The 17,830-nt window shown below is 41.9% G+C and overlaps 1 protein-coding gene across 1 annotated transcript; it reads right to left on the bottom strand.

The window, feature by feature from the left end:
* Positions 1-639: 639 nt before the first annotated feature.
* LOC124041848 (tyrosine-protein kinase Lyn-like) lies at positions 640-16,602 on the bottom strand. The gene is made up of 13 exons (XM_046359914.1): positions 16,480-16,602; positions 9,102-9,238; positions 8,742-8,796; positions 8,479-8,584; positions 7,993-8,091; positions 7,733-7,836; positions 7,371-7,520; positions 7,049-7,201; positions 3,741-3,923; positions 3,377-3,453; positions 2,390-2,543; positions 1,938-2,069; positions 640-1,555 (listed from the first exon to the last, which is right to left on the bottom strand). Exons 2-13 carry the CDS (start codon positions 9,231-9,233, stop codon positions 1,353-1,355), a joined length of 1,548 nt encoding a protein of 515 aa, XP_046215870.1. The 5' UTR covers positions 9,234-9,238; positions 16,480-16,602; the 3' UTR covers positions 640-1,352.
* Between the last annotated feature and the right edge of the window lie 1,228 nt (positions 16,603-17,830).

The following is a 17,830-nucleotide window of genomic DNA, read 5'->3' as shown; positions in this document are numbered from 1 at the left end:
ACTTACACTGAGTGTACAAAACATTAGGAACACCTTCCTTATATATTTTTATTTTACCTTTATTTAACCAGGCAAGTCCGTTAAGAACAAATTCTTATTTTCAATGACGGCCTAGGAACAGTAGGTTAACTGCCTGTTCAGGGGCAGAACGACAGATTTGTACCTTGTCAGCTCGAGGGTTTGAACTCGCAACCTTCCGGTTACTAGTCAAACGCTCTAACCACTAGGCTACCCTGCCGCCCCAAATATTTGGTTAGTAGTTGCACCCCTCCCCAGAACCGCCTCAATGCGCTATTCAAAGGCACTTAAGTATTTGGTTTTACCCATTCACCCTCTGAATGGCACACATACACAGTCCTTCTTTAACTTGACCCCCTCCCTTTCATCTACATTGATTTGAAGTGGAAATAACAAGTGACATCAATAAGGGATCATAGCTTCCACCTTGATTCACAAGGTCAGTCTAGAGCAGGTGTTCTTAATGTTTTGTATACTCAGTGGATCAGATCTCCTAAGTCTGTGTTAACCTTATTTTTGGCTTTTTATTCAATTCCATCTTCAAATGACATCACACACAACCCCTGGAGACCTTTTGAAACGGCTGACACGCTCTACTACTTAAACCACGACCTGGACAAATATGGTTGATATTTTATTGATTTAGGTCTTTTTGCATTTATTCAGAGCACAGTAATCACACACATGGTCATGTCACTCACATCAATCTCATTGTAAAAAAACAACACAACAAATATACGTCACATTAGTAACTTGTTAGACTCTTGTGACGGCCTTAATATTAATACGATTAAACAGAAACATGAACATAGTCCAAAAGATAAACTGCTTAATATCAATAAATGTACCTTAATGTAACAGCTGAAATAAAAAATAGACCTTTAATAGTACTGGTCAATCTGCTGATTGAATTCAACAAGCTATGGCTAAAGTTATAATAAATATGTGGTAAATTGTACATTTTGTGCTGTTCAATGTGCTGATTCTTTTTCGTGTTTGCAACAGATTCCGTACATTTTATTCATGTGATCATTCTCTGTAAAAAGCCTGCAGTACATTAGTAGGTTTATACTTCAATATGAAGTTGAACTCAAAGGTGAATCTTTAGCTTGCTTAACAAATAAGTAAGCAGTAAACGTGTCCGACAATATCTCTCTCTGCGGAATAACCGATTTGTTTTGCTGGTGGATTGAAGAAACCGGCACATTAGCAGACATTTTACACCCCAAACTGCACTCTATTCCCTATACAGTCCACTACTTTTGACCATAGAGCCCAACAGTAGTGCACTATTAAGGGAATGGGGTGCCATTTGGGACTCAGACATTGACTTCCTACTGCTGCTGTTGGTACTGTCCCTCAGTGGCGGTATAAAAGTCATCCAGGACACTCTGGATGTAGTCAAATGTGGGCCTGTCGTCTGGCTTGCTCTTCCAGCAGGTGGTCATGATGTCATAGAGCTCGTTGGGACAGTTCTCAGGGCGGGGCATTCTATAACCTTTCTGCACTGATGTCATCACTTCACCATTGCTCATCCCTGAAAAAGGAAAACAGGAACAGAAAGAATCAGAAGTGAGAAGAAGCAGTAACTCTCGACTAGCAGGTCGACCTAAATTGAAAGAAGCAAACATGACCGATTCTTATGTGGGGAATATGGTTGAGCAATAGTCAGATTTTTGGTATTTGTTAAGGCATCACAATAAATGCCATCAAAGCAAAGACGGAGGTCTTTTTCTGGAGAAAAAATCTATATGATCTCTTGCAACATCTTTCATTAACCAGAAGATGGCGATAAATATCTGTGCTCACCTATTATTGAGTGCATTCAAGCTCCAAATTTTGCAGCATGTGGGGAAATCAGTCTTGAGTAGCTAGTCTTAAATATGAACGTGTTTGTGTGTAAGGTTGCATGTAATTACCTGGATAAGGTATTTTTCCATAGGTAATGATTTCATACAGGAGGACTCCGAAGGACCACATGTCTGATTTGATAGTGAAGGAGCCAAAGTTGATGGCCTCTGGTGCTGTCCACTTGATGGGAAACTTAGCTCCTGTAATGGACAAACAGAGTTTCAGAGTGGCGAAAGAGTTTCTGACACTGATATAGGAGGAAAAACAAAGTAACGTTACATGCTTGGATTGCTGACAGAAACGTTCTTGTACAAACCAGGCCTGTATTAACTATGCAATATGCGCTGACAGCAGTTTTACTTCTGACATTGCTGATATTGACCTCTGCTTCCAGATTGGCATGAATTTTTTATATTTTTTTTTACCACAGCCACAAAGTTAACACTGGCTATCATAAAAACATTTTGGCCAGTGTAATACTGTACTGACTAATTCTAGCATACACAGACTGGAAGCTTACCCTCTCTGGCTGTATACTGGTCATCCTCGATGACTCTGGCCAGACCAAAGTCAGCTATTTTACAAAGCAAACTCTCAGACACCAGGACGTTGGCTGTTCTCAGGTCACGGTGGATGTAGTTCTTTTTCTCAATGTATGCCATGCCCTCTGCAATCTGAAAAAGGATTACATTTCCCCCCAGGGATTAATGAAGTACCTAAAATGGAACTCAATTGAGCACTCTACCCATCTCTGTAGAGTTTTCAGACTCTCTGACTGACTTGTGTTGTTGTTCCCATAAAACAATACTGAAAATGGTTATTAACTAGACTCCTCCTCTTCTGACAAAAATTCAGTATGGTATTTTGCAATGCTGCATAACATAGTTAATGTGTTTTACGTCTGGTTAGGATTGAATTAGCTACCAACCATTTGACTTGGTTAGTACTCAACAAGTTTAAGTGAGCTGAGCTGAGTGGTTGTCCAATTGCGGAAAGGGACGACTGTTTAATTTAATAACTGGCATCCTCTTTCACTTTGTCTAAGAGGATATGCAACTGTGGTTTGATGCAGTTTTCCCAGAACTGACCATACTTCTGTCAATGATCTAATTTAAAGTTTATTCTGAATTTACCACAAGCGGTGTACTGACATGGCATGAGGAATTTTGGTTTATTTTTCATATTTGTTTTGGTAGTTTACTTCTTTGGGGAGGCACGTTATCAATGATACATGTTAATCATCATTTTGTGTATTGACTTTGATTGAAGTACATTTCTTCTTCTTCCATGAGAGACTCTGATCGGTGTGTGTGAGGGACCACTGGATGTTCTAAGTTTGTTGCAACTCATTTGTTAAGTGAAACAAAAACCATGGTGTTCTGTTCCTCTTTCTGGTTGACCCAATGGAAAAAGTGACATCAGCATCTATTTCTTAAAAGGAAACGGTCTATAAAGAGCAATGCGCTTAATCACTGAGACTGAGAGATGTAAGAAAAACATGCATTACCTGTGCAGAAAAATCGATTAGCTTCGGTAGCTGTACTTTGCAGCCCGTCTCACTTTTTAAGAAATCTAAGAGGCTACCTACAAAAGGTAAAGAAACAAAATTGAGGGATAGAAACCAAACCAATGAAAATATAGGTGATTACAGAACACTTATGTAACTTATGTAACATCAAATGGTATGTATTGATGAAAACAGTCCATGCTGGCCACATAACAGTGTTTGAAACCAAAAGGTCTGTCTTGTAGGAATTGGACTCTGTGTGTGTGTGTGTGTGTGTGTGTGTGTGTGTGTGTGTGTGTGTGTGTGTGTGTGTGTGTGTGTGTGTGTGTGTGTGTGTGTGTGTGTGTGTGTGTGTGTGTGTTACCATTGGACATGTACTCTGTGATGATGTAGATGGGCTCGATCTTGGTGACGACGGCGTAGAGGCGCACCAGTCTGTGGTGTTGCAGGGTCTTCATGAGGTTAGCCTCCTCCATGAACGCCTCCGCTGACATGGTGCCTGGCTTCAGCGTCTTCACTGCCACCTTGGTCGTGTTGTTGTAGAACGCTGCAGGAGGGATTTGCTCAGTATGAAGTGTAGCTAAATAGAAATTGTACTGTTTTCTGACCTCTAGGGCCACCTGCTGTATCTTTTTGTCTTTTTTATTTGAATGACATTTTGATTGGAAGATTTGACATAAACTGGTGACATTTAAATGCATACTGTCTCACGTGATTTAGCAACAAGGGAACCAATGCCAGTACTAAGCAGTGTTGTTGGACTCAAGTCCAGATTTTTTATGACTCGTAACTCGACTTGCTACAACAGCAAATGTTAGAGCTGTATATTATATATTTTAGCCTTACAAATGTGCAACAGTATAATGAAATGTAGCTGTATAAAATGGTTGGACAGCAACGTATGGGACTACCAAGGAACTTGTGACTCAACTCATGACTTGAGTTTAAAGGACTCGGACTCGAAGACTAGGGACTTGGGACGCGACTCATGACTTGAGTTTAAAGAACTCGGACTCGAAGACTAGGGACTTGGGACGCGACTCATGACTTGAGTTTAAAGAACTCTGACTCGAAGACTAGGGACTTGGGACGCGACTCATGACTTGAGTTTAAAGGACTCGGACTCGAAGACTAGGGACTTGGGACGCGACTCATGACTTGAGTTTAAAGAACTCGGACTCGAAGACTAGGGACTTGGGACGCGACTCATGACTTGAGTTTAAAGGACTCGGACTCGAAGACTAGGGACTTGGGACGCGACTCATGACTTGAGTTTAAAGGACTCGGACTCGAAGACTAGGGACTTGGGACGCGACTCATGACTTGAGTTTAAAGAACTCTGACTCGAAGACTAGGGACTTGGGACGCGACTCGAGTAGTGCACATAGTAAATGCTCAATAAATATAATTGAGGACTTAAGCTGTAACAGTTCACAAAAAAAAACATTAAAACGTAGGCCTAATGATAAAAAAAGGAAAAATGTTCTTACTTTTTAACTCTGAGTTGTTGGGAATGGGCTTGTAAGTAAGCATTTCACTGTAAAGTCTACATCTGTTGTATTCGGCACATGACCAGTACATTTTTATTCGATTTTTGCTGATTCTACTGGAGAGTTGTTTAAGTTTACATCCCAAATGGCACCATATTCCCTATATAGTGTACTACTGCTGACCAGTGACCATAGAGCTCTGGTCAAAAGTAGTGCACTGTGTAGGGAATAGGGTGCCATTTGGGATGCATCCTAATAAAGTTAGTATATTTCTGACTAACCAGTTTGAGTTCAGTCCAAGTTTGAGCATTTTGAACCCTCCATCCAGAATAGCATTTCTTTATCACATAATTCTCCTTCAACTCTGTGTTTCCACCGTGCTAGCTGAACAAGCCCTGAACACCCCCATCTAAGCCTCTTTTAATTCCACCTAGTTTTTTATAGAGAAGAGGAGACTAAACTCTCCAGAGACCTAACAAATGCAAGGAGGTGAATGAGAGGAAACGGGACTTTCGACGGCTCCATCTGGTTGGCTGGCTGGCTCACTGTGCCATAGGAAAAAACCTTCATGCCAAAGAGGTCAAAGAAAACGAAGCAAACATCTTCGCGCAGTACAGGAGGCCCTACAGTCCATTTGTATATTGGAAATGCCAACAATTTCCTGCAATTCATCAAGGCCGAGGTGCGGGAAGGTAACACATGAATAATAACGAAATCCAATGCAAATTGGAAGTCAGACACACTCATTTCCTCTACAGATGCCTCTGATAACAACGCCAACAGTTCCTAGTACCAGTCCCATCCCTCCTCTCTCTAAGGCTGCTAACAATCTCATAGAGACAGAAAGATCAACATTTGACTATAGCTGTCTGTCTCAGCTGCCCTACCCCTGATACTATCACTTTAATGTGTTTTAATTGTATTAAAAAAGCAATGGAGTGGGCCTCCAGAGTGGCGCAGCGGTCTAAGGTACTGCATCACAGTGCTATAGGCATCACGACAGATCTGGGTTTGATCCTGGTCTGAATCACAACCGGCCGTGACCGGGAGTCCCATAGGGCGGCGCACAATTGGCCCAGCATCATCCGGGTTAGGGGAGGGTTTGACCGGGGGGGGGGGGCTCATCGTGCTGTAATGACTCCTTGTGGTGAGCCGGGCACCTTTAGGCTGTCCTCGGTCGTAAGGGGAACAGTGTTTCCTCCTACACATTGGTGCAGCTGGCTTCTGGGTTACAAAGCGCAGTTTGGCGGGTCATGTTTCGGAGGACGCATGACTTGACCTTCACCTCCCATGCCCATTGGGGAGTTGCAGCGATGATACTAGATCGAAATTGGGGAGAAAAAAAATGTGCAAGCCAGTCAAGTTCTTACACGTGGATCTCGACAAACCATTTCTGAATGGACCTCGCTTTGTGCATGGGGGCATTGTCATGCTGAAACAGGAAAGGGCCTTCCCCCAAACTGTTGCCACAAAGTTGGAAGCACAGAATCGTTTAAAATGTCATTGTATGCTGTAGCATTAAGATTTCCCTTCACTGGAACTAAGGGGCCTAGCCCGAACCATGAAAAACTCCAGAGAACACGCTTACACTGTTCCAGAATCCAATGGAGTAGTGCTTTACACCACTCCAGCCAACGATTGGCATTGGGCACGGTGATCTTAGGCTTGTGTGCGGCTGCTCGGCCATGGAAACCCATTTCATGAAGCTCCCTTACAAACAGTTATTGTGCTGACGTTGCTTCCTCAGGCAGTTTGGAACTCGGTCGTGAGTGTTGCAACCAAGAACAGATTATTTTTATGCGCTACGCACTTCAGCACTCTGCAATGCCGTTCTGTGAGCTTGTGTGGTTTACCACTTCTTGGCCGAGCCGTTGTTGCTCCGAGACGTTTCCACTACACAATAACAGCACTTAGAGTTGACCAGGGCAGCTCCAGCTGGGCAGAAATTTGACAAACTGACTTGTTGGAGAGGTGGCATCCTATGACAGTGCCATGTTGAAAGTCACTGAGCTCTTCAGTAAGGCACTTCTACTGCCAATGTTTGTCTATGGAGATTGCATGGCGGTGTGCTCGATTTTATACACCTGTCAGCAATGGGTGTGGTTTAAATAGCCAAATCCACTAATTTAAAGGTGTGTTCGCATACTTTTGTGTATATATAGTGTATCTTTCATTGACTCACCCATCCACACTTCTCCAAACTGTCCTGCTCCCAGCTTCTTCACCATCTTGATGGACTCCTTGGAGATCTCCCAGGCATCTTTGTCCCATGGCTTCTGAGCTGCGGGTTTATCACACGGCTTCTCCAGCTTTCGACAGAGACCATCTGATTGTTCTGACAATCACACCACAAACTGATGTTGAGACATAGCAGCATGGCCTTACTATATTATTTAGACATTATATTATTTTAGTAAATGGAGAAGTTGAAGGAAGCCAAGAGAAAATGAAATGTCTTAGTTTTGTGCAACATTACTGGTGGGCTCAAATACAGTGGTACTCACTGTAATAATGTTTTATCATGCTACCAATGTCAGGGAATGTGATTTTAGGAGAGATGTAGAAGCCTCCGTTATCCAGCGTGCGGATCTTATAATGTTTTACAGCGTTTATTCCCTGGACATCCACATCTCTGATAGACATGGAATAACTTCCTGATGAAGAGAAACACAATCACTATCACACTCATACATTCAGACGTCCAAATGCAATACAGTGAATAATATATAAAATAATAATATATTCCATTTAGCAGCTGCTTTTATCCAAAATGACTTAGTCAAGCGTGCATAAATGATTTGACGTATAGGAATTATGGACAAGTTATTTTCATTAGAGAGACACAGTTTATCCAGTGGGTCCTTACCTTTTGATGTCTCACTCTCACGAATGAGGTAAGAGCCTGCTTTGTTAGCAGGGGCCAAAAGTTGTCTTTCTGCGTCCTTCCTTGTAATATCCTTGAAAAACCATCTACGCGGAAGACAATAATATAGTGACACAATTTATACATCCAATCTTCCCCTGAAATGAATGAAATAACAGTTATGTGCTTCTATTAACGGAGAATAGAAAGCCTTGTTGGCTCTGAGAGAAATGTGCAAAAGGCATTATGATAACGACACTCACTCCTCTGTCTCCATGGTGTTGGCCTCGGCAACATAATTGGAGGGTATGAACCCTTCTTTCTTAGTGGTCAGAGACCTAGCCTTCCACCATTCACCATGCCTGAAAACAGTTATGATTCTTGATGTCAATGAAGGAAGGGACACAACAATCTACTCTTAGGGAAAAAAAGGGTTCCAAAAGGGTTATTCGGATGCCCCCATAGGAGAACCCTATTTGGTTCCGATGAGAACCCTTTTGGGTTCCATTTAGAACTCTCTGTGGAAAGAGTGCTACATGGACCCCCAAAGGGTTCTACCTGGAACCAAAAAGGGTCCTCCTATGGGGACATCCAAAGGTTCTAGATAGTGTACTATTCAATGATGACACTGTAAATCATCTTTGTATAAAATGCTTGCGCAAACAATATTCCTCTTAGTCCAACATTGTGTTGGTTTAGGTATAAAATCCAACACACTGAAATGTAATATATGGAGAACAGGCACTTACTCTTCAAGAACCTTAAGCCTTTCGCCCTTCTTGAATCCCAAATCGTCTGCATGTATTGCATCATATGGGTATATTGCAATAGCTATTTTACCAGACTCGCTTTGCTCTGTGTTAGAAAAGAGAGACAGTGGGAACACACTTCTCTTGCAATCAAATGTTATTGGAATATTGCAATGCACTGCAAAAGAAATGGAACCATCATACAATATTTGCTCTGCATCATTACTGTAACAATGTGCGATAAAGAAATGCAACAAGCATACCTTCCATTTTCATGAATACCTGACCAGGCAGGAGACCTCCAGGAGGTGAGTTACGCTGTATCAAGATATCATTTCGTATCAGAACTTCTGGACAGTAGTTTGACAAAATGTTATGGTGTTATTGTGCTAATATATGAAAAATAGTTTGCATCTAAGGTGAAGAGATGGTGAAAGAGAGAAATGTGTGCTATTTCACCCATTTAAATTAAAAAATAATAATAATAATAATAACTTGGTACACTTTTCAATATTTGAAGATTCATCAACAACACACTTGAACCAATTTTGTCAGTTGTTTCCAGGTCAGGGATTTTTGGTAGTGATTACAAAAATACTGTTTCCCCTGAAACTACTACTTACTGTAGCACTTGCTTTAATGGAGGTGCGATCTCTCAAATTTACAGTTTGATCGGGACGTACTGGCTGTCGGTTCTTGCCATCAAGCACACCTCCATTCAGACCGGCATTCAGCTTGGATTTTTTACAACCCATATTGCCTATTGGGATAGACACAGAAGCTAACTTTAATGTATTGACCTCATCTTTCTCATTGGTTCATATCACAGACACACAACATTCGGAACAAGGCTTAACTATTCATGATCTCTATATTCCTGCAAAAGGCCCATAAGGAAAGGGGGATGGGAAACATAACGAAGATGACTATCAAGACTCATACATCAAACAGAAGATTAACACTGTGTGTGTGTGTGTGTGTGTGTGTGTGTGTGTGTGTGTGTGTGTGTGTGTGTGTGTGTGTGTGTGTGTGTGTGTGTGTGTGTGTGTGTGTGTGTGTTAGAAGTATTCATGACCGACTGTACACAAATGACCACTGCTCATAAACACAGATTACTTGTTATTAAGTAAAGTAGAACTGCAGTAGTTTGGGACTAAGTTACTGTGACAGCAGAGTTTCTGACAGTGCACTGATTGGGAGTCAACTGTGCCAATACACTGTAAAATATCTAACTATTTATTTGCTGTAGTATTGATAGCACACAACCTAGCACAGATCAAAGAGTCACTCACTCATTTAACGTGTATTCATTCACAAACATTAACAGGCATTATCAAGCGTTTTTACTTGTTTAAAAAAAATGTCCTTCTGCATTGTTAGGCTTGGAGATGACAAATTATTTGATTTTCAGACAGTGCACATACAGAATCTGAGCAACAAGCCTGTATAAACTAAGTATGGATCTTTGATTTAGGATCTTTGTCTGAACAACTGGGCTCAGTTAGACGTGGTCTCTCGGGAGTTAACCTCTCCTGTACTACACCACTTGATGCAGCGGTGTCTGCAAATAATATAGAAGCAAGTGGGTTTTGAGAAGCAGTGGTCGTGTACAGAATCTCACTCACTCACTCACACAGTGGAGTTTGGAGCACTATACTGTAAAGGTCCCAATCTTATATATGTTACATTGTCTGCTGTGTAGATTAATACCATAGACATAAGATACAGGTAGCGGTTGTCTATCTAACAGCAGAAAACAGGGTTGTACAGCCAGCTCACTGAGGCCAGGGGTATCGCATTCCAATGACAATGCTCCGTGTCCAGGGGAAGCCACATCATGAGCTACAAAATAATATCATTAACACAGTAGGCCTATTGCTTGATCCTAAACTATTGTGTTACTAACACAGAGGGAGAGAGAAATATGGATTTATTAACTAGGCCAGTCAAAATTAGACTGTAAGGTATTCTTCTTCTTTGACGAAACTGAACACATTTGATGTTTCCTCAAACTTTGGACCCCTAAAACAAGGCACAACATTAATTTGACCTAGTCTTTTATGTACCCCAAATGGAAACTAAATCAGAAACTAGATGTACCTTTCAAATTAGAAATGTCTTTGTTTTGCATTGTTCTCCAATAATGAACATCTGATTTGCGAACTATGGCATTTGGTTGTACTAATGTACTGTTGTTGAATGATGAGGACAATGCATTAGACCATTGAGCAAATATATATCTATGACTAAAAAAAATCATTCAACACCTCTAGTGCTCTGAATCAAATGCTGAAAAACAAACCCGATCACTGTTAGGTGCCACAGTGCTGTGGCTGTATTTCTAGATGATGGACAGGATACAGGTTAAAGCTCCAGACAGATTAAAATAACTATACAGAGGCTACGTGCTACTGTGGCTTCTGCACACTTCCTCATTTGACAAGCAACTGCCTTTTGCAAGGAAAACCCTCTCTGCATAATGTATTTCTCAACCAAGTCTGGGGTTTTGGTTTCATGACAACTATTATTCTATTTTCTTTAGGAATTAATTTAGTTAAACATGCAAAAAGTTGAATTACATTGAATAATGTTGAATAAATGCATATATTGATGAAAATAAACGTAAAATTGGAATCCACAGTTGGCGGAAACAGCGCCACTGGCCGCCCCACCACCACCACTGTTGCCTTTGCTGTCGAGCTGAGGAGCATTACATAGCAGGTAAAACAAACGCAGCACTTACTGTACTCGTCTATTGCGTGAGCAATGATGTCTGAGGGGAAAAAACAGTGTTTGTTGTTTGCAGTAACTTCTTTTGTTGTTTTAATATTGCAAACGGACATGGCTGTTTCACCATTTAAGGATTCCAGCTGTAAACCATGCCTCACACACTTGGATAGGCCTAGATTAGTGGAGGGCACAGTGCGTGTGAGCCTGTGCACAGCAGGTGTGTCAATCACACCCATAGACTTCGCATCCTTGTACCTGTTCCAATATGGTGTTAATGAGAGCACAGGCATCACCACTGAGGCCATCTCCATTTTGAAGTAGTCCATTTTTTCTACTACTTTTGAGTTGGCAAACAAACTGAAAGGTTGTATACTGTCACCTGGAGTGGGTTGTTTGAACAGGTATAAAGCCAAGTTTGGAGATTTACTGGCAATTGCAGTTATGAAATGTTTGCTCATGAGTATAATTAATTTGCTGATCCCTCCTGGTGACCTGGATGGAATTATGTGACCCTTCCGTAACCCATATCTATCTCGATAACCATGTTTACATGTGCACACTAGTGGAAAAAAGTACCCAATTGTCATACTTGAGTAAAAGTAAAGATACCTTAATAGAAAATGATTCAAGTAAAGGTGAAATTCACCCAGTAAAATACTACTTGATTAAAAGTCTAAAATAATTTGTTTTTTATAAATACTTAAGTATCAAAAGTAAATGGAATTGCTAAAATATACTAAAAGTATAGTAAAAGTGTAAATCATTTCAAATTCCTTATATTAAGAGAACCTGATGCCACCATTCTAGTTTTTATTTTATTTACAGAAAGCCAGGGGCATGCTCCAACACTCAGACATCATTTACAGAAAGCCAGGGGCATGCTCCAACACTCAGACATCATTTACAGAAAGCCAGGGGCATGCTCCAACACTCAGACATCATTTACAGAAAGCCAGGGGCATGCTCCAACACTCAGACATCATTTACAGAAAGCCAGGGGCATGCTCCAACACTCAGACATCATTTACAGAAAGCCAGGGGCATGCTCCAACACTCAGACATCATTTACAGAAAGCCAGGGGCATGCTCCAACACTCAGAGGGGCATGCTCCAACACAGACATCATTTACAGAAAGCCAGACATCATTTACAGAAAGCCAGGGGCATGCTCCAACACTCAGACATCATTTACAGAAAGCCAGGGGCATGGGACATCATTTGCTCCAACACTCAGACATCATTTACAGAAAGCCAGGGGCATGCTCCAACACTCAGACATCATTTACAGAAAGCCAGGGGCATGCTCCAACACTCAGACATCATTTCAGACATCATTTACAGAAAGCCAGGGGCATGCTCCAACACTCAGACATCATTTACAGAAAGCCAGGGGCATGCTCCAACACTCAGACATCATTTACAGAAAGCCAGGGGCATGCTCCAACACTCAGACATCATTTACAGAAAGCCAGGGGCATGCTCCAACACTCAGACATCATTTACAGAAAGCCAGGGGCATGCTCCAACACTCAGACATCATTTACAGAAAGCCAGGGGCATGCTCCAACACAGACATCATTTACAGAAAGCCAGGGGCATGCTCCAACACTCAGACATCATTTACAGAAAGCCAGGGGCATGCTCCAACACTCAGACATCATTTACAGAAAGCCAGGGGCATGCTCCAACACTCAGACATCATTTACAGAAAGCCAGGGGCATGCTCCAACACTCAGACATCATTTACAGAAAGCCAGGGGCATGCTCCAACACTCAGACATTTACAGAAAGCCAGGGGCATGCTCCAACACTCAGACATCATTTACAGAAAGCCAGGGGCATGCTCCAACACTCAGACATCATTTACAGAAAGCCAGGGGCATGCTCCAACACTCAGACATCATTTACAGAAAGCCAGGGGCATGCTCCAACAGACACTCAGACATCATTTACAGCCAGGGGCATGCTCCAACACTCAGACATCATTTACAGAAAGCCAGGGGCATGCTCCAACACTCAGACATCATTTACAGAAAGCCAGGGGCATGCTCCAACACTCAGACATCATTTACAGGGGCATGCTCCAACACTCAGACATCATTTACAGAAAGCCAGGGGCATGCTCCAACACTCAGACATCATTTACAGAAAGCCAGGGGCATGCTCCAACACTCAGACATCAGGGGCATGCTCCAACACCAACACTCAGACATCACATCATTTTACAGACATCATTTACAGAAAGCCAGGGGCATGCTCCAACACTCAGACATCATTTACAGAAAGCCAGGGGCATGCTCCAACACTCAGACATCATTTAGAAAGCCAGGGGCATGCTCCAACACTCAGACATCATTTACAGAAAGCCAATGCTCCAACACTCAGACATCATTTACAGAAAGCCAGGGCATGCTCCAACACTCAGACATCATTTACAGAAAGCCAGGGGCATGCTCCAACACTCAGACATCATTTACAGAAAGCCAGGGGCATGCTCCAACACTCAGACATCATTTACAGAAAGCCAGGGGCATGCTCCAACACTCAGACATCATTTACAGAAAGCCAGGGGCATGCTCCAACACTCAGACATCATTTACAGAAAGCCAGGGGCATGGCATGCTCCAACACTCAGACATCATTTACAGAAAGCCAGGGGCATGCTCCAACACTCAGACATCATTTACAGAAAGCCAGGGGCATGCTCCAACACTCAGACATCATTTACAGAAAGCCAGGGGCATGCTCCAACACTCAGACATCATTTACAGAAAGCCAGGGGCATGCTCCAACACTCAGACATCATTTACAGAAAGCCAGGGGCATGCTCCAACACTCAGACATCATTTACAGAAAAGGGGCATGCTCCAACACTCAGACATCATTTACAGAAAGCCAGGGGCATGCTCCAACACTCAGACATCATTTACAGAAAGCCAGGGGCATGCTCCAACACTCAGACATCATTTACAGAAAGCCAGGGGCATGCTCCAACACTCAGACATCATTTACAGAAAGCCAGGGGCATGCTCCAACACTCAGACATCATTTACAGAAAGCCAGGGGCATGCTCCAACACTCAGACATCCAACACTCAGACATCATTTACAGAAAGCCAGGGCATGCTCCAACACTCAGACATCATTTACAGAAAGCCAGGGGCATGCTCCAACACTCAGGACAAGACATCATTTACAGAAAGCCAGGGGCATGCTCCAACATGACATCTCCATGCTCCAACACTCAGACATCATTTACAGAAAGACATCCAGGGGCATGCTCCAACACTCAGACATCATTTACAGAAAGCCAGGGGCATGCTCCAACACTCAGACATCATTTACAGAAAGCCAGGGGCATGCTCCAACACTCAGACATCATTTACAGAAAGCCAGGGGCATGCTCCAACACTCAGACATCATTTACAGAAAGCCATGCTCCAACACTCAGACATCATTTACAGAAAGCCAGGGGCATGCTCCAACACTCAGACATCATTTACAGAAAGCCAGGGGATGCTCCAACACTCAGACATCATTTACAGAAAGCCAGGGGCATGCTCCAACACTCAGACATCATTTACAGAAAGCCAGGGGCATGCTCCAACACTCAGACATCATTTACAGAAAGCCAGGGGCATGCTCCAACACTCAGACATCATTTACAGAAAGCCAGGGGCAGACTCCAACACTCAGACATAATTTACAGAAAGCCAGGGGCAGACTCCAACACTCAGACATCATTTACAGAAAGCCAGGGGCAGACTCCAACACTCAGACATCATTTACAGAAAGCCAGGGGCAGACTCCAACACTCAGACATCATTTACAGAAAGCCAGGGGCAGACTCCAACACTCAGACATCATTTACAGAAAGCCAGGGGCAGACTCCAACACTCAGACATCATTTACAGAAAGCCAGGGGCAGACTCCAACACTCAGACATCATTTACAGAAAGCCAGGGGCAGACTCCAACACTCAGACATAATTTACAGAAAGCCAGGGGCAGACTCCAACACTCAGACATCATTTACAGAAAGCCAGGGGCATGCGCCAACACTGACATTATTTACAAATAAAGAACGTGTGTTTAGTGAGTCTGCCAAATCAGAGGCAGTTGGGATGACTAGGGATGTTCTCTTGATAAGTGTGTGAATTAGACTATTTTCCTGTCCTCCTAAGCATTCAACATGTAATGAGTATTTTTGGGTGTCAGGGAAATGTATAAAGTGAATTAGGAATGTAGTGAACTAAAAGTAAACAATTACCCCAAAAAGCTTGTATCCCGGTTATGAGAAACCTGGATAAAATGCCTGGGATATTCTGATCTTAGACATCTTACACAGGCTTAGTTACACATATCATGGGTGTTATGTGATGTTTCATCTGATTGTCAAACAAATTACTTCAAAACGTAGGCTACCTGCACAGTTTGATCCACCATAATTCCATTACAATTAATTTTGCTGATACACCTTACTGGACCATATAGCCTACAATTAAACACGTTTCTAATAAGACTTCAGTTTGTCTTGGGTGCATATTTTATGTGTTTGAAATACTATCTGCTTGCACAGCATTGTCAAAGCTAACACATTACAAGTGCATTCAGCATTTTCTCAAGAGATGATGAAAAATCATTCTCCACTCCTGTTCCTGAGACATTAACTGCAAGAAATGCATAATTCTGCAGGAGTTAATATGCAGGAGTTAGGCTTAGTCAGTGTTCATATTTTAGTTACTATTCCATTTAACCAATATGAACTTAAATTATGAATATTCTGTTTATTCATGGTACAGGGATACTCATGAGCGGGATATCAAAGTTGCATGTAAACCGTTTATCCCGAATAAGACGTTAAGCGGGATATGAGCTACTATTCAGAATGCTGTGCGCATGTAAACATGGTCACAGACCACACCATCGGGAAATCTGAGCCGGCTGGAGGAGGTGATGGGAACCTGCTTTTAAACCCCCATATTTTTCGGAAACATGCAACATTTAAAACATAGGCAACGCCCTGGTTTGTACAGACAGACCAATTTCTTTAGACAGATGTTTAAGAACAATTTTAACTTGTGCATTCGGCTCAGTGGACCGTATTTACATTTTTTTTATAGCGAAATGTGGACAACGTTCCCAAACAAATTGACTAGCGTAATGTTTATAGAAATACAATTAAGACTTGTTTGATTTAAAAAAAAAACTATAGACAAAGAAAATAAATAATATAGGTTAATAGAACACATAATAATATAGGCTAGATTTACCTGTCAAATTTCACTAGTTGGAGAAGCGACTGAGCGGCTAATTCAAATAAAGACAAATGTTAGTAATCCTCAACTTCCGTATGTCTTGCTCGTTATTAGAGCTGCCAATGGACTGTGAAATTCAACAGAATGAGGAACTTCATATGCTAAATGGTTGGGATTTTTTTTTACTGTAACTTCCTGGTACAATGTTCCGTTTTGTCCAATGTATTTGCATAATTGCTTACCAACTGAACACATTTGAAAGTCGAGGTCATTTGAGGTCAAAGTCATATTTATTACATTATCTTTATGTACACTGGATTTTTTGTTTTATAAAAATCACAGGTACTACAATGTATGAAATGGACTGAGGGGACATTGTGGAACTGAACAGTCAGCCAAAACAACCTATTGATTTCCCCAGAACAGTGGTTCCCAAACTTTTTATAGTCTGTACCCCTTAAAACATTCAACCTCCAGCTGCGTCCCCCCTCTAGCACCAGGGTCAGCGCACTCTCAAATGTTGTTTTTTGCCATCATTGTAAGCCTGCCACAAAAATACTATACGATACATTTACTAAACATAAGAATGAGTGAGTTTGTCACAACCCGTCTTGTGGGAAGTGACAGCTCTTATAGGATCAGGGCAAAAATAACATAATAATCAATAATTTTGCTCTTTATTTAGTCAACTTAAATATAAACCTTATTTGTTCATCAAAAATGGTGAATGAGAAGGGTGAGCTTGTGTAACCGTTGTAAAATGGCTAGCTATGTAGCGGGGTGCCCGCTAATAGCGTTTCAATCGGTGACGTCACTCGCTCTGAGACCATGAAGTAGTTGTTCCCTTTGTTATGCAAGGCCTGTGACTTTTGTGGAGCGATGGGTAACAATGCTTCGAGGGTGTCGGTTGTTGATGTGTGCAGAGGGTCCCTGGTTCGAGACCAAGTAGGGGTGAGGAGAGGTACCGAAGCAATACTGTTACACTTGAAAGGATGTACATAACTCAATGCAATGTTGGGTTGTATTGGAGAGGCTGTCTTAAATCATTTTCCACACAGTCTGTGCCTGTATTTAGTTTATGCTAGTGAGGGCTGAGAATCCACTCTCACATTGGTACGTGGTTGCAAAGGGCATCAGTGTCTTAATGGCACGATTTGCCAAGGCAAGAAACTCTTGAGTGAAACTCTTAATCATAACCTAAATTTTGTCCCCCACATTGAATAGTTGCAATCCTAGATTCAGATCATTCAGGCGAGAAAAAACATCATGAAGGTCAGCCAGTCGTGTGAGAAACTCATCACGCAAGTGGTCAGACAAGTGAAAATTATGGTCAGTAAATAAAACTTTAAGCTCTTCTCTCAATTTA

The sequence above is a fragment of the Oncorhynchus gorbuscha genome, linkage group LG08 (assembly GCF_021184085.1).
Source record: "Oncorhynchus gorbuscha isolate QuinsamMale2020 ecotype Even-year linkage group LG08, OgorEven_v1.0, whole genome shotgun sequence".
Classification (NCBI taxonomy): Eukaryota; Metazoa; Chordata; class Actinopteri; order Salmoniformes; family Salmonidae; genus Oncorhynchus; species Oncorhynchus gorbuscha.
This window is presented reverse-complemented; position numbering and strand designations above follow the sequence as displayed.

Excerpts from the sequence above, each read along its gene's own strand:
- LOC124041848 (XM_046359914.1), bottom strand. The coding sequence starts at position 9,233 with ATGGGTTGTAAAAAATCCAAGCTGAATGCCGGTCTGAATGGAGGTGTG. Across the intron at positions 8,797-9,101 it reads CCATTAAAGCAAGTGCTACA|CGTAACTCACCTCCTGGAGG; the intron begins GTAAGTAGTAGT and ends ATCTTGATACAG. Across the intron at positions 7,521-7,732 it reads TGAGAGTGAGACATCAAAAG|GAAGTTATTCCATGTCTATC; the intron begins GTAAGGACCCAC and ends TCTCTTCATCAG.